This window comes from Salmo salar, chromosome 13 (genome assembly GCF_965601325.2).
Source record: "Salmo salar chromosome 13, fSalSal1, whole genome shotgun sequence".
Taxonomy (NCBI): domain Eukaryota; kingdom Metazoa; phylum Chordata; class Actinopteri; order Salmoniformes; family Salmonidae; genus Salmo; species Salmo salar.
Window position 1 is genome coordinate 66,847,186 of NC_138303.1, and position 25,628 is coordinate 66,872,813.

At 39.7% G+C, this 25,628-nt stretch overlaps 1 protein-coding gene across 2 annotated transcripts; it reads right to left on the reverse strand.

Annotated features, from left to right (window-relative positions):
• Positions 1-11,707: 11,707 nt before the first annotated feature.
• On the reverse strand, positions 11,708-23,573 carry LOC106567567 (out at first protein homolog). 2 transcript variants are annotated; one of them, XM_014137036.3, is made up of 4 exons: positions 22,927-23,573; positions 17,221-17,355; positions 13,489-13,693; positions 11,708-13,295 (listed from the first exon to the last, which is right to left on the reverse strand). In XM_014137036.3, the coding sequence occupies exons 1-4, from the start codon at positions 23,155-23,157 to the stop codon at positions 13,018-13,020; spliced, it is 849 nt and encodes a 282-aa protein (XP_013992511.1). In that variant the 5' UTR covers positions 23,158-23,573; the 3' UTR covers positions 11,708-13,017. The 2 variants fall into 2 exon arrangements, with proteins under 2 accessions (XP_013992511.1, XP_013992513.1); XM_014137038.3 differs by having other exon boundaries at positions 13,489-13,669; positions 22,927-23,572.
• Between the last annotated feature and the right edge of the window lie 2,055 nt (positions 23,574-25,628).

Here is a 25,628-nt window from a genome sequence, read left to right on the forward strand (position 1 = left end):
CCACCTGGCTAACCCTATCCCGGTCAACTGCCCGGCACCCTCCACAGAAACCCGCCAAAGCACCCACCATTTCACCTTCACCCAAATCCAGATAGCTGATGTTCTGAAAGAGCAGCAAAATCTGGACCCATACAAATCAGCCGGGCTAGACAATCTGGACCCTCTCTTTCTAAAATTATCTGCCGAAATTGTTGCAACCCCTATTACTAGCCTGTTCAACCTCTCTTTCGTATCATCTGAGATTCCCAAAGATTGGAAAGCTGCCGCAGTAATCCCCCTCTTCAAAGGGGGTGACACTCTAGACCCAAACTGCTACAGACCTATATCTATCCAAGCTAACCTGTTGGGGCTAGGGGGCAGTATTTTCACGGCTGGATAAAAAAACGTACCCGATTTAATCTGGTTACTAATCCTACCCAGTAACTAGAATATGCATATACTTATTATATATGGATAGAAAACACCCTAAAGTTTCTAAAACTGTTTGAATGGTGTCTGTGAGTATAACAGAACTCATTTGGCAGGCAAAACCCTGAGACATTTTCTGACAGGAAGTGGATACCTGATGTGTTGAATTACCTTTAAGCCTATGCCATTGAAACACACAGGGGCTGATTAACGTTTTGGCACTTCCTATTGCTTCCACTAGATGTCACCAGCCTTTACAAAGTGTTTTGAGTCTTCTACTATGAGATCTGACCGAACAAGAGCCTTGGAACGGTGATGGCCGATTAGACTCTGGTGCGCGAGGTCACGTTGGGTACCCTCGTTCCAATACGTTTTAAAAGAGAATGCATTCGTCCACCTTGAATATTATTCATGTTCTGGTTAAAAAAGGCACTAATGATTTATGCTATACAACGTTTGACATGTTTGAACGAACGTAAATATATTTTTTCCCCTCGTTCATGAAGTGAAGTCCGGCGGGCTTAGATCATGTGCTAACAACACGGAGCTTTTTGGACATAAATGATGAGCTTTTTTGAACAAAACTACATTCGTTATGGACCTGGGATTCCTGGAAGTGACATCTGATGAAGAGAATCAAAGGTAATGGATTATTTACATAGTATTTTCGATTTTAGATCTCTCCAACATGGCCGTTTGTCTGTATCGCAAAGTGTATTTTTCTGGGCGCAGTGCTCAGATTATTGCAAAGTGTGATTTCCCAGTAAGGTTATTTTTAAATCTGGCAAGTCGATTGCGTTCAAGAGATGTAAATCTATAATTCTTTAAATGACAATATAATATTTTACCAATGTTTTCTATTTTTAATTTTTTAATTTGTGGTGCTGACTTGACTGCCGGTTATTGAAGGGAAACGATTTCCTGAACATCAACGCCATAGTAAAACGCTGTTTTTGGATATAAATATGAACTTGATAGAACTAAAAATGCATGCATTGTCTAACATAATGTCCTAGGAGTGTCATCTGATGGAGATTGTCAAAGGTTAGTGCATCATTTTAGCTGGTTTTATGGTTTTGGTGACGCCTGTCTTTGAATTGACAAAACATTACACACAGCTATTGTCAATGTACTCTCCTAACATAATCTAACTTTATGCTTTCGCCGTAAAACCTTTTTGAAATCGGACAACGTGGTTAGATTAAGGAGATGTTTATCTTTCAAAGGGTGTAAGATAGTTGTATGTTTGAAAAATTTGAATTTTGACATTTATTTGGTTTCAAATTTGCCGCTCTTGAAATGCACCTGCTGTTGATAGGGTGCACCACGGGTGGCACGCTAGCGTCCCACATAGCCCCAAGAGGTTAACAAACAGATTACCGACCATTTCGAATCCCACCGTACCTTCTCCGCTGTCATGACGTTGCCCTCTGGGTTTTCTATGCACCATCCCCCGACCTCTATACTTCTGTCACAAGGCTGTGTGAAGGCGGTCGTAAATTCCAAAGGGAATGTCCTGCCTAACAAGCCACAGTTTTGAGACAGAGTGGGTTTCGTATAGAGAACAAAGGATTCTTCCACCTCACAGAACAGGGGAACCGAACGACATTTATGTTCTGGAGAAGGTATAAAAGATCGGTGAAGAATCCAGGTACGAACTGGTCCGCTTGGTACAATTTTATGAAACTCATAGAGACAATATTGCCATATTACCATACTAGGGTTTATATACTAGCCTCAGCGATGAGACTTACATCTTTTGGTTGTATAAAATGTTTTAATAAGGATAAAGTTATTTGGAATATGTTGAGATGCTATGTACTGATGTTAATGTGAGAGAATTGTATTTCTGTTCAAAGCTTAACTCAGTCATCGGCACGCCCCCAGGGACACAGACAGGACAAGGCGTCATGTGACAGCTTTTCTATGTTCAGTATAAAGTCCCCACACAGAGTTTCTTTCTTTAGACCAGCTTACCTCAGAAGAGAGAGCCAAGGTTTGACCATGCATTCCTCTACTGAACTTTAACCATACCACGTGGTTCAACTTTTTGATATTAATTACTAGTCTGCAGCTAGAAATTCGGTGTCGAAACCTCCATTCTATAACGACATTAATGAATGTCGCTTTGAAAGATCTATTCTAACCAAGAGAGAGAGAGAGAGAGAGAGAGAGAGAGAGAGAGAGAGAGAGAGGAGAGAGAGAGAGAGAGAGAGAGAGAGAGAGCGAGAGAGAGAACTCTCCAACAGGACGAACCTTTCCCACAAAGATCACGACGACACACTGAGCGTAAATATATATATTGATTGCAATTGTATCCGAATGAGTGAGCGTTCATGTGCAAAGGAATAACATATCAATTGTTAATATTTATCAATTCTGTAGGGTCTTTTCTCAGCTGACCCCCACTACTCTTTTGTTTAACAAGCCGCCATGCCGGTTTAGCCCACTAGGGCACATTCCGCCACCATTTCTTTGTAATGATACCTACTGTTTTGTATGCTTTCTGTGAATTACTTAGTTTAGTAAATAAATGATTTTAAGACAATTGATGTATGGATGACTTAGTGAAGACTGGGTTTGTGCAGATAACAACAATTTACGACGTTTGGAATGAGACTGACGCGAGGTAATAATACATCATTAATCAGAAGATAATCGGTCAGATATTATGATATCTGGAAAGTTATATTAGGAAAATTATAACTTTGTAATCTGAATATTTTCCCAGGTGCCCCGACCTCCTAGTTAATTACAGTTACACGACTAATCAGTTAATCGCGTAATAATAATTACAGAGAGTTATTTGATAAACATGTCTTCAAGTTAACCTCTCTAGGGTCGGCGGGACGAAATCGTCCCACCTACTCAACAGCCAGTTGAATCCCATGGCGCGTTATTCAAATACCTTAGAAATGCTATTACTTCAATTTCTCAAACATATGACTACTTTACACCATTTTAAAGACAAGACTCTCGTTAATCTAACCACACTGTCCGATTTCAAAAAGGCTTTACAACGAAAGAAAACATTAGATTATGTCAGCAGAGTACCCAGCCAGAAATAATCAGACACCCATTTTTCAAGCTACCATATAATGTCACATAAACCCAAACCACAGCTAAATGCAGCACTAACCTTTGATGATCTTCATCAGATGACACTCCTAGGACATTATGTTATGCAATTCATGCATGTTTTGTTCAATCAAGTTCATATTTATATCAAAAACCAGCTTTTTACATTAGCATGTGACGTTCAGAACTAGCATACCCCCCGCAAACTTCCGGTGAATTTACTAAATTACTCACGATAAACGTTCACAAAAAACATAACAATTATTTTAAGAATTATAGATACAGAACTCCTTTATGCACTCGCTATGTCCGATTTTAAAATAGCTTTTCGGTGAAAGCACATTTTGCAATATTCTAAGTAGATAGCCCGGCATCACAGGGCTAGCTATTTAGACACCCACCAAGTTTAGCCCTCACCAAAGTCAGATTTACTATAAGAAAAATGTTATTACCTTTGCTGTTCTTCGTCAGAATGCACTCCCAGGACTTCTACTTCAATAACAAATGTTGGTTTGGTTCAGAATAATCCATAGTTATGTTCAAATATCCTCTGTTTTGTTCGTGCGTTCAAGACACTATCCGAATGGTAAAGAAGGGTGACGCGCATGACGCATTTCGTGACAAAACATTTCTAAATATTCCATTACCGTACTTCGAACCATGTCAACCGCTGTTTAAAATCAATTTTTATGCCATTTTTCTCGTAAAAAAGCGATAATATTCCGACCGGGAAAGCGTGTTTAGGTTCAAAGAGAGAGAAAATAAAAACATGGGGTCGACTCGTGCACGCGCCTCCGTCCCATTGTCCTCTGATAGAGCACTTACCAAAAGCGCTAATGTTTTTCAGCCAGTGGCTGGAATTACATCATTCAGCTTTTTCCCGCCTTCTGAGAGCCTATGGGAGCCGTAGGAAGTGTCACGTTACAGCAAAGATCCTCAGTTTTCATTAAAGAGAGCCAAGAAGAATAAGAACTTGTCAGACAGGTCACTTCCTGTAAGGAATCATCTCAGGTTTTTGCCTGCCATATGAGTTCTGTTATACTCACAGACACCATTCAAACTGTTTTAGAAACTTTAGGGTGTTTTCTATCCAAAGCCAATAATTATATGCATATTCTAGTTTCTGGGCAGTAGTAATAACCAGATTAAATCGGGTACGTTTTTTATCCGGCCGTGCAAATACTGCCCCCTACCCCCAACAGGTTAATGATGACCAAAGACACGACAACGCTATGCAATCTGGTTTCAGAGCTGGTTATGGGTGCACCTCAGCCACGCTCAAGGTCCTAAACGACATCATAACCACCATCGATAAGAGACATTACTGTGCAGCCATATTCATCGACCTGGCCAAGGCTTTCGACCCTGTCAATCACCACATTCTTATTGGCAGACTCGACAGCCTTGGTTTCTCAAATTATGGTTTACCAACTACATCTCTGATAGAGTTCAGTGTGTCAAATCGGAGGGCCTGTTGTCCGGACCTCTGACAGTCTCTATGGGTGTCAGTCTCTACAGGGTTCAATTCTTGGGCCGACTCTCTTCTCTGTATACATCAATGATGTTGCTCTTGCTGCTGGTGATTCTCTGATCCACCTCTACGCAGACGACACCATTCTGTATACTTCTGGCCCCTCTTTGGACACTGTGTTAACCTCTTACATCTAGATGTTCCGCTAGCGGAACGCCTCACCAATATCCAATGGTAGAGCGTGGCGCGAATTACAAAACCTCAAAAATGCATAGCATAGATGAGCTGTCTGTCTAACCCCGCCTCCCTCCCACTGCCCACCCCGCAAAGTACAAAGTCGGGGGCATACTGCTCAACACACGTCTCTCTGTGTTTCGGTATTCCTCAGTTCAGAAGATGGTTTTCTAAACCGGGTTAATTGTGGCAAGTGTGTCATGGTGATATCCATCACTCAAAACTGTCTCACCTCTATGTGTGTGGCATACCTTTTAGTGATGGGGGGAAATCAATACAATTACATATCGCAATATTATTTTTGGCCGATATTACATTGCTATTTGACTCCAAGTATCGATTTGTAAAAAAAGTTATATATTTGTTGAAACCTGTTGGGGCTAGGGGGCAGTATTTTACATTTACGTTTACATTTAAGTCATTTAGCAGACGCTCTTATCCAGAGCGACTTACAAATTGGGCGGCCGGATGAAAAACGTACCCAATTTAAACAGGTTACTACTCTGGCCCAGAAAATAGAATATGCATATTATTAGTAGATTTGGATAGAAAACGCTCTGAAGTTTCTAAAACTGTTTGAATGGTGTCTCTAAGTATAACAGAACTCATATGTCAGGAAAAAACCTGCGAAAAAATACAAGCAGGAAATGAACATTTTGTGGCTGTACTATTTTCAAGTCATTGCCAATAAAACACACAGTGACAAAGGATTCATTTTGCACTTCCTATGGCTTCCACTAGATGTCAACGATCTTTATAAAGTTGTTTGAAGCGTCTATGATGAACAGAGACCGGATGAGAAGGAAGGGAAGTTGATGTCCCTGGGATGTCGTCACTTCATTATTGCGCGCACATGCGCGTTCATGTGAGGTGAGACCTTTTTCAAAACGTCTTTCAAGACACAGGAGAGGTCCGGCTGAAATATTACTGATGTTTCACGTTAAAAATGGCCCAAAAGATTGATGCTAAACAACGTTTGACATGTTTGAACGAACGTAAATAGATTTTTTTTTTTTACTTTTCGTCGTGACTTTGTCCTCCCGCGCCCTACATATTGAGTAGCCTACCGAACGCGCTAACAACACGGAACAGCATGGAGTTATTTGGACATAAATTATGAACTTCATCGAGAAAAAAAAACAACATTTGTTGTGGATCTGAGATTCCTGGAAGTGCCTTCTGATGAAGATTATTAAAGGTAAGGGAATATTGCTAATGTTATTTATGATTTTAGATGATTCCAACATGGCAGCTACCTGTATTGCGTAGTGTATTTTTCTGACCAGAGTACTCAGATTATTGCAAAGTATGCTTTCCCAGTAAAGTTATTTTGAAATCTGTCAATTCTTTGAATAACAGTTTAATACTTTAACCACGTTTTATAATGAGTATTTTTTGTAAATTCACTGGCAGTTTTGGGGGAGACACATTTTCTCAACGACACGCGCCGATGTAAAATGCTGTTTTTGGATATAAATATGAACTTGATAGAACAAAAATGCATGTATTGTCTAACATAATGTCCTAGGAGTGTCATCTGATGAAGATTGTCAAAGGTTATTGCATAATTTTAGCTGGTTTTCTGCTTTTGGTGACGCCTGTCCTTGAATTGAAAATGGATGTGTGTACTTTTTTGGCTATGTACTCTCCTAACATAATCTAACTTTATGCTTTCGCCGTAAAGCCTCTTTGAAAATCAGACAATGTGGTTCGATTAAGGAGATGTTTATCTTTTAAATGGTGTAAAATAGTTGATTGTTTGAGGAATTGAAATTATTAGATTTTTGATGTTTTGAATTTCCCGCCATGCTAGCAATCCCGTCAGTGGGATTAGGTTACCCTCTATCCCCAAGAGGTTTTAACCTGTTTAGGATAGGGGGCAGTATTTTCACGGGCGGGATAAAAAACGTACCTGATTTAATCTGGTTATTACTCCTGCCCAGAAACTAGAATATGCATATAATTATTTGATTTGGATAGAAAACACCCTAAGGTTTCTAAAACAGTTTGAATGGTGTCTGTGAGTATAACAGAACTCATATGGCAGGCCAAAACCTGAGAAGATTCTATATGGGAAGTGCCCTGTCTGACCATTTCTTGGCCTTCTGTAGCCTCTTTATCGAAAATATAGGATCTCTGCTGTAACGTGACATTTTCTAAGGCTCCCATAGGCTCTCAGAAGGCACCAGAACGTGGAATGATAACTCTGCAGTCCCTGGGCGAAAAACAGTAGGGGTTTTGGAAAGTGGTCGTTCTGAGAACAATGACACTGGTGCGCACGTGCATGTGACGACTCCATTTTCTATTATCAGTGTTTGAACGGATACAATGTCTCCCGGTTGGAATATTATCGCTATTTTACAAGAAAAATCGCATAAAAATTGATTTTAAACAGCGTTTGACATGCTTCGAAGTACGGTAATGGAATATTTTTAATTTTTTTGTCACGATACACGCCGGCGCGTCACCCTTCGGATAGTGTCTTGAACGAAAGAACAAAACGCAGCTATTTGGATATAACTATGGATTATTTGGAACCAAACCAACATTGGGTGTTGAAGTAGAAGTCCTAGGAGTGCATTCTGACGAAGAACAGCAAAGGTAATCCAATTTTTCTTATAGTAAATCTGAGTTTGGTGAGTGCTAAACTTGGTGGGTGTCAAAATAGCTAGCCATGATGGCCGGGCTATCTACTCAGAATATTGCAAAATGTGCTTTCACCCGAAAAGCTATTTTAAAATCGGACACCGCGATTGCATAAAGGAGTTCTGCATCTATAATTCTTAAAATAATTGTTATGTTTTTTGTCAACGTTTATCGTGAGTAATTTAGTAAATTCACCGGAAGTTTTCGGTGGGTATGCTAGTTCTGAACAAAACATGCTAATGTAAAAAGTTGGTTTTTGATATAAATATGAACTTGATTGAACAAAACATGCATGAATTGTATAACATAATGTCCTAGGAGTGTCATCTGATGAAGATCATCAAAGGTTAGTGCTGCATTTAGCTGTGGTTTTGGTTTTTGTGACATTATATGCTAGCTTGAAAAATGGGTGTGTGATTATTTCTGGCTGGGTACTCTCCTGACATAATCTAATGTTTTGCTTTCGTTGTAAAGCCTTTTTGAAATCGGACAATGTGGTTAGATAAAGGAGAGTCTTGTCTTAACTAACCAGACGAGCTTCAATGCCATACAACTCTTCTTCCGTGGCCTCCAACTGCTCTAAAACGCAAGTAAAACTAAATGCATGCTATTCAATCGATCACTGCCTGCACCTGCTCAACCGTCCAGCATCACTACTCTGGACGGCTCTGACTTAGAATACGTGGACAACTACAAATACCTGTCTGGTTAGACTGTAAACTCTCCTTCCAGACTCACATTAAGCATCTCCAATCCTAAATTAAATCTAGAATTGGCTTCCTATATCGCAATCAAAGCATCCTTCACTCATGCTGCCAAACATACCCTCATAAAACTGACCATCCTACTTATCCTCGACTTCGGTTAAGTCATCTATAAAATAGCCTCCAACACTCTTCTCAACAAACTGGATGCAGTCTATCACAGTGCCATCCGTTTAGTCACCAAAGCCCCATACACTACCCACCATTGCGACCTGTATGCTCTTGTTGGTTGGCCCTGGCTTCATACTCGTCGCCAAACCCACTGGCTACAGGTTATCTACAAGTCTCTGCTAGGTAAAGCTTTGCCTTATCTCAGCTCACTGGTCACCATAGCAGCACCCACTCGTAGCACGCGCTCCAGCAGGTATATCTCACTGGTCACCCCCAAAGCCAATTCCTCCTTTGGTCGTCTTTCCTTCCAGTTCTCTGCTGCCAATGACTGGAACAAACTGAAAAAATCTCTGAAGCTGGAGACTAATATCTCTCTCACTAGCTTTAAGCACCAGCTGTCAGAGCAGCTCACAGATCACTGCACCTGTACATAGCCCATCTGTAAACAGCCCATCTATCTACCTACCTCATCCCCATACTGTATTTATTTATCTTGCTCCTTTGCACCCCAGTATCTCTACTTGCACATTGTTCTTCTCCACACTACCATTCCTATGTTTAATTGCTATATTCTAATTACTTCGCCACCATGGCCTATTTATTGCCTTAACTTACCTCATTTGCACTTTTTGTTTTCTTTTGTTCTACTGTATTATTGACTGTATGTTTTGTTTATTCCATGTGTAACTCTGTTGTTGTATGTGTCGAATTGCTATGCTTTATCTTGGCCAAGTCGCAGTTGCAAATGAGAACTTGTTCTCAACTAGCCTACCTGGTTAAATAAAGGTGAAATAAAATGTACAATTTTAAAAAAAAACTCCACAATGGATATTTGTGCATTATGAATACGGTGGCTTTGGAAAGTATTCAGACCCTTTAACTTTTTCCACATTTTGTTACGTTACAACCTTATTCTAAAATGTATTAAATCGTTGTTTCCCCTCCTCAGTCTACACAGAATACCCCATAATGACAAAGCAAACACAGGTTTTTAGAAATGTTTGCTAATTTATTAAAAATAAAAAACAGAAATATCACATTTACATACTGTAAGTATTCAAATCCTTTACTCAGTACTTTTTTGTTGAAGCACCTTTGGCAGCGATTACAGCATCGAGTCTTCTTGGCTATGACACTACAAACTTGGCACACCGGTATTTGGGGAGTTTCTCCCATTCTTCTCTTCAGATCCTCTCAAGTTCTGTCAGGTTGGATGGGGAGTATCTCTGCACAGCTAGTTTCAGGTCTCTCCAGAGATGTTCGATCGGGTTCAAGTCTGGGCTCTGGCTGGGCCACTTAAGAATATTGAGAGACTTGTCCCTGAATGTCTTTAGGTGCCTTATGGCAAACTCCAAGCGGGCTGTCACTTTCCTTTTACTGAGGAGTGGCTTCTGTCTGGCCACTCTACCTTAAAGGCCTGATTGGGGGAGTGATGGTTGTCCTTCTGGAAGGTACTCACATATCCATAGAGGACCTCCAGAGCTCTTTCAGAGTGACTATCGGGTTCTTGGTCACCTCCCTGACCAAGGCCCTTTTCCCCTGATTGCTTAGTTTGCCAGTACGGCCAGCTCTAGGAAGAGTCTTGGTGGTTCTAAACTTCTTCCATTTAATAATGATGGAGGACACTATGTTCTTGGGGTTTTAGATGTCTAGATTGCGCATTATGATGTTAATATTCCCACAAATCCAGCTTTGCAAATATGACACCCAACAGAAGAAGCATTAGGCCTAGTATAAAGACTAATAAGGATTTTAATTTGTCAAAGTTAGACACACCTTTAGGAAACATTTTTGAGCTTCAACTGCAAATGTTTTACATAAAATATTTTAAACCATATAATTAATTTCAACTCAAACAACACAGTGACAAGTTAAGGCACTTACAGTGAGGGAAAAAAGTATTTGATCCCCTGCTGATTTTGTACGTTTGCCCACTGACAAAGAAATGATCAGTCTATAATTTTAATGGTAGGTTTATTTGAACAGTGAGAGACAGAATAACAACAAAAACATCCAGAAAAACACATGTCAAAAATGTTAGAAATTGATTTGCATTTTAATGAGGGAAATAAGTATTTGCCCCCCTCTCAATCAGAAAGATTTCTGGCTCCCAGGTGTCTTTTATACAGGTAACAAGCTGAGATTAGGAGCACACTCTTAAAGGGAGTGCTCCTAATCTCAGCTTGTTACCTGTATAAAAGACACCTGTCCACAGAAGCAATCAATCAATCAGATTCCAAACTCTCCACAAAATCCCTCCTGAGATGTGGTGGCAACTACAAGAAACCTGGTAGCAACTACAAGAAACGTCTGACCTCTGTGATTGCCAACAAGGGTTTTGCCACCAAGTACTAAGTCATGTTTTGCAGAGTTGTCAAATACTTATTTCCCTCATTAAAATGCAAATCAATTTATAACATTTTTGACATGTGTTTTTCTGGATTTTGTTGTTGTTATTCTGTCTCTCACTGTTCAAATAAACCTACCATTAAAATTATAGACTGATAATTTCTTTGTCAGTGGGCAAACGTACAAAATCAGCAGGGAATCAAAGACTTTTTTCCCTCACTGTACCATCAACCAATAATTTACAGATTTTAAAAATAAAGGTATATGTTTTGTTCTTTGACGTATGCTTTAGGTACATTTTTGAAAGATCCCTTTTGTTTGTAACAGTTCTTCCCTCAGAGAGATATATGAGCAATTATCATAATGTACCAATGACATGCAGAACAGCAATCTCCAGTACAAGCTTAATCACTGGCACATTGGACATTACGTTTGAAAAGTTGAATAAATATATAAGGGACATAAAGACTACAAAGTTTTCAGTTTGTGTCTTCAGTTTATCACAACAAGATAGTAAACCTGAAAATATATTGTTGATCAAAGAGGTATAAAAAAAAAGTAATGACAAAAAGTAGAACAGAGAAGTTCCCAGATGTAAGTTGCCTGATGAATATCTCATACCACCATGAATATGACAGTACAATACTCACAGTTAATCACTTTATTCCGTATACCTATAGTATAATCATGACTTAAGTCAGTTTCTGCATATGATGCTACATGCTGATGCATTTGACAGCAATGACAAAACCCTTCCAGCCAGCCAAAAATTGGTCCCTATAGTTCAAGGTAAGAGTGTGGATATTGGTTACAGACTGTACTGTTTCAATATCCTAGTTCTTTTAACAGAATGTCAATAAATGGCTTTATTTTGCATTACGTAAATAAAAACTACATCAGTTAAGTGATTCATTCACTACCATGGATGAATGTCTTCTCTGAGCAGATCCACCATCCACTTTTACCCCAAGGGAGCACTGAACAGCAATTTGACTGATGGCATCAAATCAAAACATTCATCCATAGTAGCATGGGCAATTCCTTCTAGGTTGGGCGATATTACAATTTTCATATTGTCAATTTTCCCCCATTAGGCTCCTGTCTAGCTGCCCTAATACGGACACTTGCATGCTTAGAAAAATAATTATTATATATGGACAACACTCGACACACCACTGTAGGAAACATCCAACATTAAAAACATATGGTTACAATAGATATGCTACTGTCTGGTTGAATCCAAATACCTTGGTGGTGAGTCAGAGACACTCTTCTGTCTGAAAATAAGTTAGACTTACACTAAGTGTACAAAACATTAAGAACACCTGCTCTTTCCATGACATAGACTGACCAGGTGAATCCAGGTGAAAGCTATAATCCCTTATTGATGTTAATCCACTTCAATCAGTGTAGATGAAGGTGAGGAGACAGGTTAAATAAGGATTTTTAAGCCTTGAGACAATTGAGACGTGAATTGTGTATGTGTGCCATTCGGAGGGTGAATGGGCAAAACACAACATTTAAGTGCCTTTGAACAGGGTATGGTAGTAGGTGCCATGCACACCGGTTTGTGTCAAGAACTGCAATGCTGCTGGGTTTTTCACGCTCAACAGCTTTCTGTGTGTATCAAGAATGGTCCACCACCCAAAGGACATCCAACCAACTTGACACAACTGTGGGAAGCATTGGAGTCAACATGGGCCAGCATCCCTATGGGATGCTTTCAGCACCTTGCTTTCGGCACCTATGCCCTGATGAATTGAGGCTTTTCGGAGGGAAAAACTCAATATTAGGAAGGTGTTCCTAATGTTTGGTATACTCTGTGTATATGTAGGCACTAGGCAGGTCTGTTCCTTCACTTCAAGGCCTCTTGCCAATCCCCTGCCATGCTCAGTCCAGATGTGCACGGTAGGCTAAATGCCTTCTAGGAAAGAACTAACGGCAAAACCAGCTGCTTTAGGTCTCCTCGTCCCATGGGCAGAGCTGTTTATGGGGGACGTAGTAGTCAAAGCGGTAGCCCTTGCTGCAGCTCCTGATGCCACACTTGTACGGATTGGCCCTTCCAGCCGCGCCCCGGCGGCTACGGCAGTATTTGAGCAGGCAGGGGAGCCACTCCAGACGTAGGTGATAGCTGCAGAAGCATGGCTGCCACAGGTCCAGAGTGGAGGGGCATCGCTGCAGACCAGAGACATCCACTGTCTGGGGCAGGGGCTCAAACTCAATGGTCTCTATTCCTGTAGAGACATTTTGACTTTCGATCAAAGAATGTCTGTTAAAATGCATGGCAATGAACTTCATGGCTGTGCAGATAAACATCCAAAAGCTTAGGCAACAAAATGTAAAACAAGCTAGGATCGATAGAATGAAGATGTTCCTTTAAACACCCAAACAACACTAACAGAGCATCTGAATGGAAGCCAAACTCACCTTTATCCAGCCAATGCTTGGTGTCAGCTGTCCGGGTATAAAACCCCTCATGGGCCTCCTTACACAGGTTGTGGATGAGTGTGTAGAGGTGCCCTGCATGACTCACGTTCACCGCCATGTCCATGTGGAGGTGTTCCACCCCACGCTTCTCCTCTGCCGTGCGGACCAAGTGGGGGTTCTTCTGTAGAATCCCATCACAGAACAGCTATATTTTAAAATGCGAGGAAGTTCAAAAAAGGACATGTATTGCTGGTAGAATAAATTGAGCAATAGAAGTAAGCTCCACTACTTTTGTGTGAGGATTAACAGTTTGGTGGTACACGTATAAGTCAGATAACATTGTGCAGTAACGAAAATTTAAATTGCCTACAATAACATTTTTACATTATGGGCGGGTGATGAAGATACTGTATTGAAAGTCCAGGACGAGGCTTATTCTGTGTCTGGGAAACCAGCCCTATAACATGTTATTATAACACAAAATGGGTCGTTCCACCAATCCAGTGCCTTTTGAGAAGTAAAAAAAAAAGTACAGAAGATAGCCCTATTTGGTAAAAGACCAAGTCCATATTATGGCAAGAACAGCTCAAATAAGCAAAGAGAAACAACAGTCCATCATTACTTTAACCTGTCTGGGCTAGGGGGCAGTATTTTCACGACCGGATAAAAAACGTACCCGATTTAAACTGGTTACTACTCTTGTCCAGAAATGAGAATATGCATATTATTAGTAGATTTGGATAAAAAAAACACTCTGAAGTTTCTAAAACAGTTTGAATGGTGTCTGTGAGTATAACAGAATTCATATGGCAGGCAAAAACCTGAGAAAATTCCAAGCAGGAAGTGGCCTGTCTGAGAATTTGTAGTTCTTCTTTTGATTCTCTATCGAAACTACAGTATCTGTGGGGTTACGTTGCACTTTCTAAGGCTTCCATTGGCTCTCTAAAGCCTTCAGAAAGCGGATTGAGGCGTCTTCTGTCTCTGGGCAGAGTATAGTAGCTCAATTTCTCAGTGGTCTGCCTGGTGACAAAGAGATTGGATATGCGCGTTCATGCGAGCACGCTGTTTTTTCTTTTCCTCTTTGAATGAATACACTATTGTCCGGTTGGAATATTATCGCTATTTTACGAGAAAAATACCATAAAAATGTATTTTAAACAGCGTTTGACATGCTTCTAAGTACGGTAATGGAACATTTAGAATTTTTTGGTCTTGAAATGCGCTCGCGCGTTACCCTTTGGATAGTGACCTGAACACACGAACAAAACGGAGGTATTTGGACATAACTATGGATTATTTGGAACAAAAACAACATTTCTTGTGGAAGTAACAGTCCTGGGAGTGCATTCTGACAAAGATCAGCAAAGGTAATACAATATTTATAATACTAATTCTAAGTTTAGTGTACCCCGAACTTGGCGGGTGTCAAAATAGCTAGCCTGTGATGGCCGGGCTATCTACTCAGAATATTGAAAAATGTGCTTTTGCCGAAAAGCTATTTTAAAATCTGACATAGCGATTGCATAAAGGAGTTCTGTATCTATAATTCTTAAAATAATTGTTATGTATTTTGTCAACGTTTATGATGAGTAATTTAGTAAATTCACCGGAAGTTTTTGGTGGGAATGTATCATACATCACACGCCAATGTAAAAAGCTGTTTTTGGATATAAATATGAACTTCATTGAACAAAACATACATGTATTGTATAACATAATGTCCTAGGAGTGTCATCTGATGAAGATCATCAAAGGTTAGTGCTTCATTTAGCTGTGTTTTGGGTTTTTGTGACATATATGCTTGCTTGGAAAATGGCTGTGTGATTATTTTGGTCTATGTACTGTCCTAACATAATCTAATGTTTTGCTTTCGCTGTAAAGCCTTTTTGAAATCGGACAATGTGGTTAGATTAACGAGAGTCTTATCTTTAAAATGGTGTAAAATAGTCATATGTTTGAAAAATAGAAATTATTGCATTTTTGAGGTTTTTGTATTTCGCGCCACGCTGTTCCACTGGCTGTTGAATAGAGTGGGACGGTCACATCCCACCTAGCCCATAGAGGTTAAGACATGAAGATCAGTCAATTCGGGAAATTTCAAGAACTTTGAATGTTTTTTCAAGTACAGTTGCAAAAACCATCAAGCGCTATGATGAAATTGGCTCTCATGAGGACTACCACAGGAATGGAAGATCCAGAGTTACCTCTACTGCAGAGGATAAGTTCATTAGAGTTACCAGCCTCAGAAATTGCAGCCCAAATAAATGCTTCACAGAATTCAAGTAACAGACACATCTCAACATCAAGTGTTCAGAGGAGACTGTGTGAATTAGGCCTTCATGGTCGAATTGCTGTAAAGAAAACACTACTAAAGGACACCAATAAGAAGAAGAGACTTGCTTGGGCCAAGAAACACTTGCAATGGACATTAGACCGGTGCAAATGTGTCCTTTGGACTGGAGTCCAAATTGGACATTTTTGGTTCCAACCACTGTGTCTTTGTGAGGTGTGGGTGAACAGTTGATCTCCGCATGTGTATTTCCCACCGTAAAGCATGGAGGAGGAGGTGTTATGGTGTGGGGGTGCTTAGCTGGTGACACTGTCTGTGATCTATTTTGAATTCAAGGCACACTTAACCAGCATAGCAACCACAGCATTCTGCAGTGATACGCCATCCCATCTGGTTTGGGCTTAGTGGAACTGTCAATTGTTTTGATCAGGACAATGACCCAACACACCTCCAGGCTGTGTAAGGGCTATTTTACCGAGAAGGAGAATGATGGATTGCTGCATCAGATGACCTGGCCTCCAATATATAAGATTGTTGTGTGCAACACGGATTGGCAATTAAATGAAACATTTAAATTGTTAAAACATTTCTAGCCTGTCTATCTATGGGTAAGAGGGTTGACATGTTACGCTCAACCCATTCAGTTTTCCAACACAAAACACCAGAAAATGGCCAAAAAGAATAGGACCAGCTCACCTGCTTTTAAACTATGATATGTTCAATGTAAAGAAAAAGGAATAGTTTCACCATATTGAAAAGACAGTTCGGTTTACGTAACAGGGTTGATCTTAATGAGGGAAAGGAAATGGGGGATACCTAGTCAGTTGTACAACTGAATGCCTTCAACTGAAATGTCTTCTGCATTTAACGCAACCCCTCTGAATCAGAGAGGTGCGGGGGGCTGCCTTCATCGACATCCACGTCTTTGGTGCCCAGGGAACAGTGGTTTAACTGCCTTGCTCAGGGGCAAAACGACGACAGATTTTTACCTTGTCAACTTGGGACAGACGTAAATGAATCACTAATCACATTAAATAAATAATAATCTTCAGAAATTACTTCCTCAAAGCAACATAATAACTAGGGCTTTACCATGATGGTGAAAACTTTAAATGTTGGGGTTAAGGCTTCCTAGAAGTCACAGTGAAATGCTGAATTTTGGCACTTCAGCAAGTCTTTATTGATATTAAGAAGAGATTTATTGATTATCCATGTTAAAGGGCACTTAATTTAATATAACAAGCTTTTATTAGCAATATTAGTGCAAAATGTATACTTAAAATATCAAAGGGATGCAAAAGGTACTCTTTCATGTAAAGACCCATCTCTTATAATAACACCATTGGTTCCATTCCTCCACATCCAAAACCTGTCCCTATGCCCTATATGGGAATGATCGCCCAGATTATGAGGGATGGTGGTGGTTTGTTACAGCAGCTCACCTGTCTGAGGCGAGCCATGAACTCAGTGGGGATGATCTCGTGATGATCGAGGCGCGAGACAAAGCACAGCACCTGGTATTGGTTCTGGCCTCGTTCTGGCTCCCCCAGGATCAGAGCTCGGACGATCCTCACATCCTGAAAAAAAGAGAGGGGAGAGAAATATGAAATACAAACAGGATATAAATTCACATATTAGTAATACAATATACACTGAGTGTACAAAACATTAAGAAGACCTTCCTAATACTGAGTTGCACCCCCCCCATTTTGCCTTCAGAACAGACTCAATTCATCAGGGCATGGACTCTACTAGGTGTCGAAAGAAACTACATACATACTGCATGGCATAATGGAACCTTCGTGTAAAAGTGCTGCCAAAACTCCACTATGCGTTTGGCATAAGGATCATCCATAAATAAGTAACTACTATATCAAGTGTCATGTCCTGTTATGAGGGCTGACCTGGCCTGACCTGACCTTCACTGGAAACATGAGACCTGAATCCAACCCTATACCCACATCTGTCACAATGCTACACTGACTTCGTTTTGGCTATCCCAACATCGACTATGTTTACATGCACACAATACTATGATTATTGTGAATACTCATATTAATATAATACTAAGATTAAACACGTTTACATGAATTGCAAGAAGAACGTTTAACCTTATAATGCAGTTAACATGGACATATCTGATAATCAGCCTACAGTGCCTTCAGAAAGTATTCACAACCCTTTACTTTGTCCACATTTGTTGTGTTACAAAGTAGAATTAAAATGGATGCGATGGTCATTTTTGGTCAAATTTCTACACAAAATAGTCTTTAATGTCAAAGAGGGAGAAAAACCATTTGTAAAAAATGTTTTAATAAAATGCTAATGTGTCGTGATTAGATAAGTATTCAAGCCCTGTGTAAATACATGATAGAATCACCTTTGGCAGCAATTACAGTTGTGAGTCTTTCTGGGTAAGTCTCTAATAGCTTTGCACCCCTGGATTGAACAATATTTGTGCATTATTACTTTTAAAATTATTCAAGTTGGTTGTTTATCATTGCTAGACAGCCATTTCCAAGTCTTGCCATCGATTTTTAAGTCAAAACTGTAACTAGGCCACTCAAGAGCATTCAATGTCATCTTGGTAAGTAACTCCAGTGTATATTTGGCCTTGCGTTTTAGGTTATTCTCCTCCTGAAAGGTTAATTTACTCTTTCAGTGTCTGTTGGAAAGTAGACTGAAGAAGGTTTTCCTCTAAGATTTTGCCTGTGCTTAGCTCTATTCTATTTATTTTTCTCATAAAAAGAATCCCATAGTCCTTGCTGATGACAAGCATACCCATAACATGATGCAGCCACCACCATGCTTGAAAAGGTAAGAGTGATTGTCAGTGATATTTGTATTGGATTTGCCCCAAACATAATGCTTTGTATTCAGGACATAAAGTACATTTCTTTGCCAATTCTTTTGCAGTTTTACTTTAGTACCTTATTGCCAACATAATGCATGTTTGGGAATATTTTTTATTCTGTACAGGTTTCCTCCTTTTCACTCTGTCAATAATGTTAGTATTGTGGAGTAAGGAAAATGTTGTTGATCCATCCTCAGTTTTCTCCTATGACAGCCATTAAACTCTGTAATGGTTTTAAAGTCACCATTGGCCTCATGGTGAAATCACTGATCAGTTTCCTTCCTCTCCGGCAACTGAGTTTGGATGGACGCCTCTTTCTTTGTAGAGACTGGGTTTATATTCAATGCCTGCTTTAACATGTATTTTTATCAAGCTACCAATAGGTGCCATTCTTTGCGAGCCATTGGAAATAAATAAAAAATGAAATTCACTACGCGACCGAGGGACCTTACAGATAATTGTATGTGTGGGGTACAGAGATGATGTAGTAATTCAAAAATCATGCTAACCCTCAGAAAACTGAACTCATGAATGTTCTTGCAACGTTCCATTAAACGTGTCTATAACATTAGCACTATTATTGCACACAATGTGAATCCATGCAACTTACTATGTGACTTGTTAAGCAAATTTTTACTCCCGAACTTATTTAGGCTTGAATATTTATTGACATTTCAGCTTTTCATTTTTTATTAATTTGTAAAAAAATGAATTACACTTTGACAGCCTGAATTTAAAATATATAAAATGTTGTATTTTTGGTCACTGGCCTACACATGATACCCCATTTCATGTGTAGGCCAGTGACCAAAAAAATAAATTTAATATATTTTAAATTCAGGCAGTGACACAACAAAAATGTGGAAAAAATAAAGGGGTGTGAACACTTTCTGAAGGCACTGTACCTAATAAGACTTCAAAAAATGCTGAAAATCGGCAATCAAAATAATCCTTGTATCACAGTGATCACATTATGTTTGGGAAGCTTATTTGATTCTGAGTTCAGACATATACAGTTTGTATGTGAAAACTATTTCTAAGCTAGATAGTCTAGTATCATTTCCGAACCCACTTCACTCGCACCAAAGAGGGAGGCTAGTGAAAGCACATGTGCAAATCAAATACACTGCATTAACTCTGATTAAGGTGTTACATTTTCTAATAATTCAAAAGATAGTAACAACAAAAAAACTGGTGTTTCAATTCGTTGATGGTTACTCCGCTTATGACCTTACCATAATTAGGATTATGCCAAACTCAGAGTATTGTCATAATCAGTTGAATATATTAATATAATATTTAATAATTATTGTGCATGTAAACATACTCATTCTTAAAACTCCCAGTAGAACACAAAGCCAGGTAAACATCCCAGTCGGCTAAGTAGACAAAGGAAGACAAGGCTATCTGAACAAGGAACAAGTCCTTTCCTTCTCTTCATTTACCCATCCCATTGGGTTGATCTCCCTCTGAGTAAAACAAGTACCATGATTCAAACACTCTGGTCCTCAAGTTGGAGATGTCGATAATGAGGTCAGGGAAACTGTGGAGTGGTTGAGGTAAAAAAAGACAAGAAGAAGAAGGAGGATGGGGGACTCTTGTTTCCCCCACTGTGACGGTAGAACATCCAGAGGAGCAGATGGATGGCGTATACAGAGTGGGGGAGGGGATGGGAGCATTCCTGGAGGGGCCTGTGTACAACTCCATTCAAGGCAGGTTTCTTATGGTGGAACTCCAGGCCACCTACAGGACTCTACACAGTCTACGCAACGGACCCGCAATGGATCTGCTGGAGGTTAGTTTGCATATGTACTTTTGTGAGGCTGAATTTTTGGAATGCAACGCAAATGGAGCTCCGTAGCTCTGTTTGCAGAGACCGTGAAATCACTGTGGTGGGCCCTTAACCTCTCAATGGGCAACAAGTGATTGTCTAACGACTAGCATGATCACTAGAGTCCAAGGATAGCTAAAGTGAGACATGGTCTGGGGACTGACCCGACAAGATAAGAGGGATTCACACCAACAGAGGATACAGAAACAAAGCTATTTAAATAGGGATTAGGCCGCACATTGACAATATCCCCACAGTCTGTGAACAAAGCATCAAATGTCTTTAAATAAATCTCTGAACAAAGTACCCTATAACATAACTTGATTAAAATGCTTACTGAACACAGCAACACTGATAAAATCATCAAGAACAAAAAAAACAATGTAAAATGTTACTTTCTCAAAGGATTGTATTTTACCAATAACTGCACTGAAGCTGTAAAAAGCCTGTACAAAACTTAAATCCGACCTAACAAGCTTCCATGGGACAGCTAATAGCTGGAGGTGAGGGTGCGGAGATGAATGTGTAGTTGGCTCATCATGCATACAATCTGATATAACCTGCATGGGTTTGCTGCTGCCCTGGTTCTTCATGGGGGCTGGGTTGGCATGGTAAATACCTCTCACTGACAGACAGAAGAAACGCACCACAGAGCCTCCGATGACAGGTCAAACTGCAGCTCCCATAGGGATGAAGTGAGAGGTGACTCGTTTCCTTCATCTTATCCCCATGCCATCACAACCTGGGACCAAACAAATGACAGATGGCTTGGGAATCGCACCAATGGTTGAATTGAGATAAATTCAACAGGAGATGTGTGTATGGTGGTGTATGGGGGAGATTAACATTTCTCCACTAGGGTTGAGGCAGAGGGATATTTTCCTGTTTTAAAAACGAAGGTTTCTTAAGGTCATGCTGTAATAGCGTTCAATGTATGAAGTGGGTGTAACTTGTGGGCCACATGATCACCATTACAGTCGTATGCAACGGTCTACAATCCTGGGTACCTTTAACATCACTCCAGCTTGGCAGGGCTCTCACAAATGGATACAGATTGTTCCTTGTCTGGTGAAAAATGAAATATGGCTTGAAATGTCATGGTATTGACATTAAGGTCTGAAAGGCAAGAGTATTATGTGGTTGCCTAAAAAGTTGATTCATCTGTTCACATACAGAGGGAGGGGGAGGAATAGGGGAGGAACCAGAAACAAACAACAAAGCTGCCAAAAAGACTTGAAAAAGAATACCAAAATGCATCTGGAATTTTCAGCCATTGATGCTGGATTCTCTGAATATTGCACAGCCCATTTACTTCTTAAACAATAATGATGTTATTCTCCAGTTAGACTATGTTCCCTTTCTGCTCCCCCACTACACACCATAGGAAGACAAATATTCCCTTAATTTTTTCATTGCACCTTTTCAACAGGTTCCTCTACAAGATGAGATGTCTCGCCTGGCTGTACAGTAACTCCACTCTGGCAGCTGGCCTTCAGACCAATTCCAACTTTCCATAAATCTGCGTAATGCTGACAGGAGTAGATTGGAAGCACATGCATGGAGTGAGGGAAAGTTGCTGTCCAAATTGACTTGATCCAGACAGAAGAAAATATGTCCTGTTCCCCTGCCTGTTAACTGTAACCAGATAAGCCCACTGGGACTTCAGGAAAGTTTTCCAACAGGAGTAAAACAGGCCTAATCACTGTAAGTCTGAGTGGAGTCAATGGGGGACAATAGTTGTAAGATTCCTTGATTGCTCTACAAGTCAATAAGACTTTGAATGTTTCTGTAATGTCAGGATATCCTGGGTCATTGTAAGGAGTTCATTAGCCAGGGCAATATCAAATGCCTGCTCAATCAGGGGTAGTTCACCACAAATCCTCATTATTAACAAACACTTGTATTGATTGTAATAATGGACAATCCAAAAAGGTAAATAGGCCTATGTTCACAGACAATAACAAATACGATATAATTCCAAAAGTCGGTCCAAGAGGACTATTTGTCTTTGGTATTTCATCCCTTACAAAAAAGATTGCTGTAAAAGGGCAGTAATTTCAGTCGGCTGTGGTACTTTGGAAGCAGTAATTGCAGAATAACTGCAGTGTACTGCAGATGAACTGCAGTTATACTGCATTCTAACTTCAGTAAAAAAAAAAAGATTTTGGACACAGTATTTGCAGCATACTGCACTTATACTGCACTCTGACTGCAATCCTTTTTCGTAAGGGTTGTGAAAATAATTGTCTGTTTGGCAACACAGCAGCATATAGTTAAATAGATATACAGTGGGTCTATAGATAATGGATAGGCCTTTATAATACAATGTCCAGGATATCTATATAATAGACAGCCTAATGGTGTGTATGTGTGTATATATATTGGTAGTAACATAATGCAGCATATTAGAGTTTTTAAAAACTGTTGTAAATATTTACATTGAAGAATATTGACTTAACTCACCCGTTTGAAATCAAATACCACAGTAATATGAGTACCATCTCCTTGCTTGAACTCGACTGTAATGTCATCATTCTCACTGTTGGCGTCCAAAATCTCCTCCCCAATTAGTCCATCACTTAAACGCACTCGTACTTTTAGTTCTGAACAAATCCCAAGCGATACAAGAGTTACCACTAGCAGAGAAATCCGAACTGGTGGCGATATCTCCCTTGCATACATTCTGAAACTCATGGAAGAACTTTTAACTATTAAAAATCTGTCTACTACCCTCGTTGTAAATCATCTTGAAATCGGTCGCAAATATTTCCAAATCAACGAAAAGTCCCGAAAAGTCTGCATGAAGTCCAATCTATGATCCACAGATTTAATTCAGTATTGTGAAATCTCTGCAAATGTTGGTGGGCTACCATCCCGCATTGATCGTTGTGTCGCCCGAGTACGTTCTATATTCTGATACATTGTAGCGTTTCTGGCGTCTGTGAATATAACGTTTTTGCGCACAATCATTAGGCTACTGTAACATTTGCGCTCTTCGTTCAGACGACTTTAACCAGACTTATATTGTGGCAGCCTTCATGAAAAATTGGAAGTCCTCATTTGAGTTTACTATCCCGTCACTTCCTCTGACGAACCAGTGCGACGAACCTACTGCACTGTAGGCCTATTGTGAACAATTGCGGGCTCGCAAACCTAAAGAAATATCACTCCCCAAACAATACTTCCCAAGAGGCGCCAATGACATCTGTTGCAGAATAAATTAACTCATGTCCCATTGATTCAATAGTTTGCGCAATAATACACTTAAATGCATCAATGTGCCCAATTGTTATCCTACGTGCCCAATTGTTATCCTACGCCTAGGGAAAGTAAATATTGAGCTTGACCAAACTTTTCTAGGACATACAGATAGATCCCATGCCAAGCAAGGGATACGTCAACTTCTAATCCCCCCCCCCCCCCCCCCCCCCCAAAAAAAACAACATGAGATTGATTGGGTAATACATGTCTTCTAATAAGTGTTATTAAACAGGTTTAACAGCAACTTAATGTAAACTGTGGGACCTCAGGAGGTCGGGGGCAGCAGTGGTGCATGGGTAAAATCACTGGGGAAGCCAAGCTATAATCTGATCTATAACCTGTTAGTTCAACAAACAGTTAGATGACTTACAACATGGTCAAGCAAGTTAATGTTTATAAAATGTGCGGACTACTAACCAACTATTGAAGTCGCAAAGAAAACAGGAACTGTCTCGACTCTTCCAGCACCATTTCAACATAATCAAATCACCTACAGTATGCTTAGTCTAATACAGTTACAACTAAAAGACACCAAAAATGATTTAGTCAATCAATCTAAACTAAATATGATGTGGCTGTCCATGGTTCTAATTTATCTGTGTGTGTGTGCGTTCATGCAAGTAGAAAACATGTTGACTCACCCTTCTTAAAGAAATGCCAATGTCATCCTCCTCTCTTTCATGTTGACAAAACGAGGATCTATGACTCTGTCATACAGTGCAGGCTTTGATGTTGTTGTTGTCTCAGGCTACCTGGATAAAATGCTTGCTCCCTAGAATTTATGAATTGAAGGTTGGATCAGAATTGCCTAGAATTTATGAATTTATGGTTGGATCAGAATTGCTATTATAATAATTGGCCAGTTCAGAGAAATAAGTAAAACCACAAGTCCAAATCCCTATCTCCAGCCATGGCTACTTTAGAAAAGGGCCAATTTTAGCTAGCTAGCCACTGGAGGACAACACAACTAGATGTAACAATTACATTTTTTTCTGACAATAATGTTTGTTTTTTGATGTGATGTGATTGGTGTGAAGCCAAAACCAAACTGGCTTCTCTTGACACTTTTTTTGGTGTGTGTCACGTCCTGGCCAGTATAAAGGTTAATTAGTATTGTAGTTTGGTCAGGACGTGGCAGAGGGTATTTGTTTTATGTGGTTCGGGGTGGTGTTTTGGAAAATAGGGTGTTTGATTTAGTATTTCCGGGTTTTGGTTTATGTTTAGGTATTTCTATGTTTAGTCTAGTGTGTCTGGTTCTATGTTGAGTTAATTGGGGTGGACTTCCAATTGAAGGCAGCTGTTTGGTGTTGCCTTTGATTGGAAGTCCTATATTAGTTGCGTGTGTTTGTCTTGTATTTTGTGGGTGATTGTTCTGTGTTTAGCCTAGTGCCTTACCAGACTGTCAGTTTGTCAATCGTTCGTGGTTTTTTTGTTGTTATTTTTGTACGTTCGTTTTTTGGAAGTTAATAAACAAGATGAGCATACACATACCTGCTGCGTATTGGTCTACCTTTTCCGACGATGATTTCGTTATATCGTCAGAAGATGAATAAATCCCTGACAGTGTGCCAGGACCATTCACAGTTGAGCTTGCTCAGTTTAGCTCAACACTCATTGGCTATTATATTTATATATTTTTTGATCAAGGGAGTCCAAATGCTCGCTGGCTTCCCTTGCATTCAATGCTATGGATGGCAACATATCATACTCATAGTTATAATTGTAATCATAAAAAATATACATTTTTAAATGGCTAAAAGATAAATAATATACTATCTGTTGTTTACTGGGAACTCACTCTACAACTAAAGATGAGGATGGGTGGAAAAAGGACTGGGAGGGAGAAATATACAATTTTAAATATGCTATTGGACTAAAAACTGATTTAGCTAATTAATCTATAT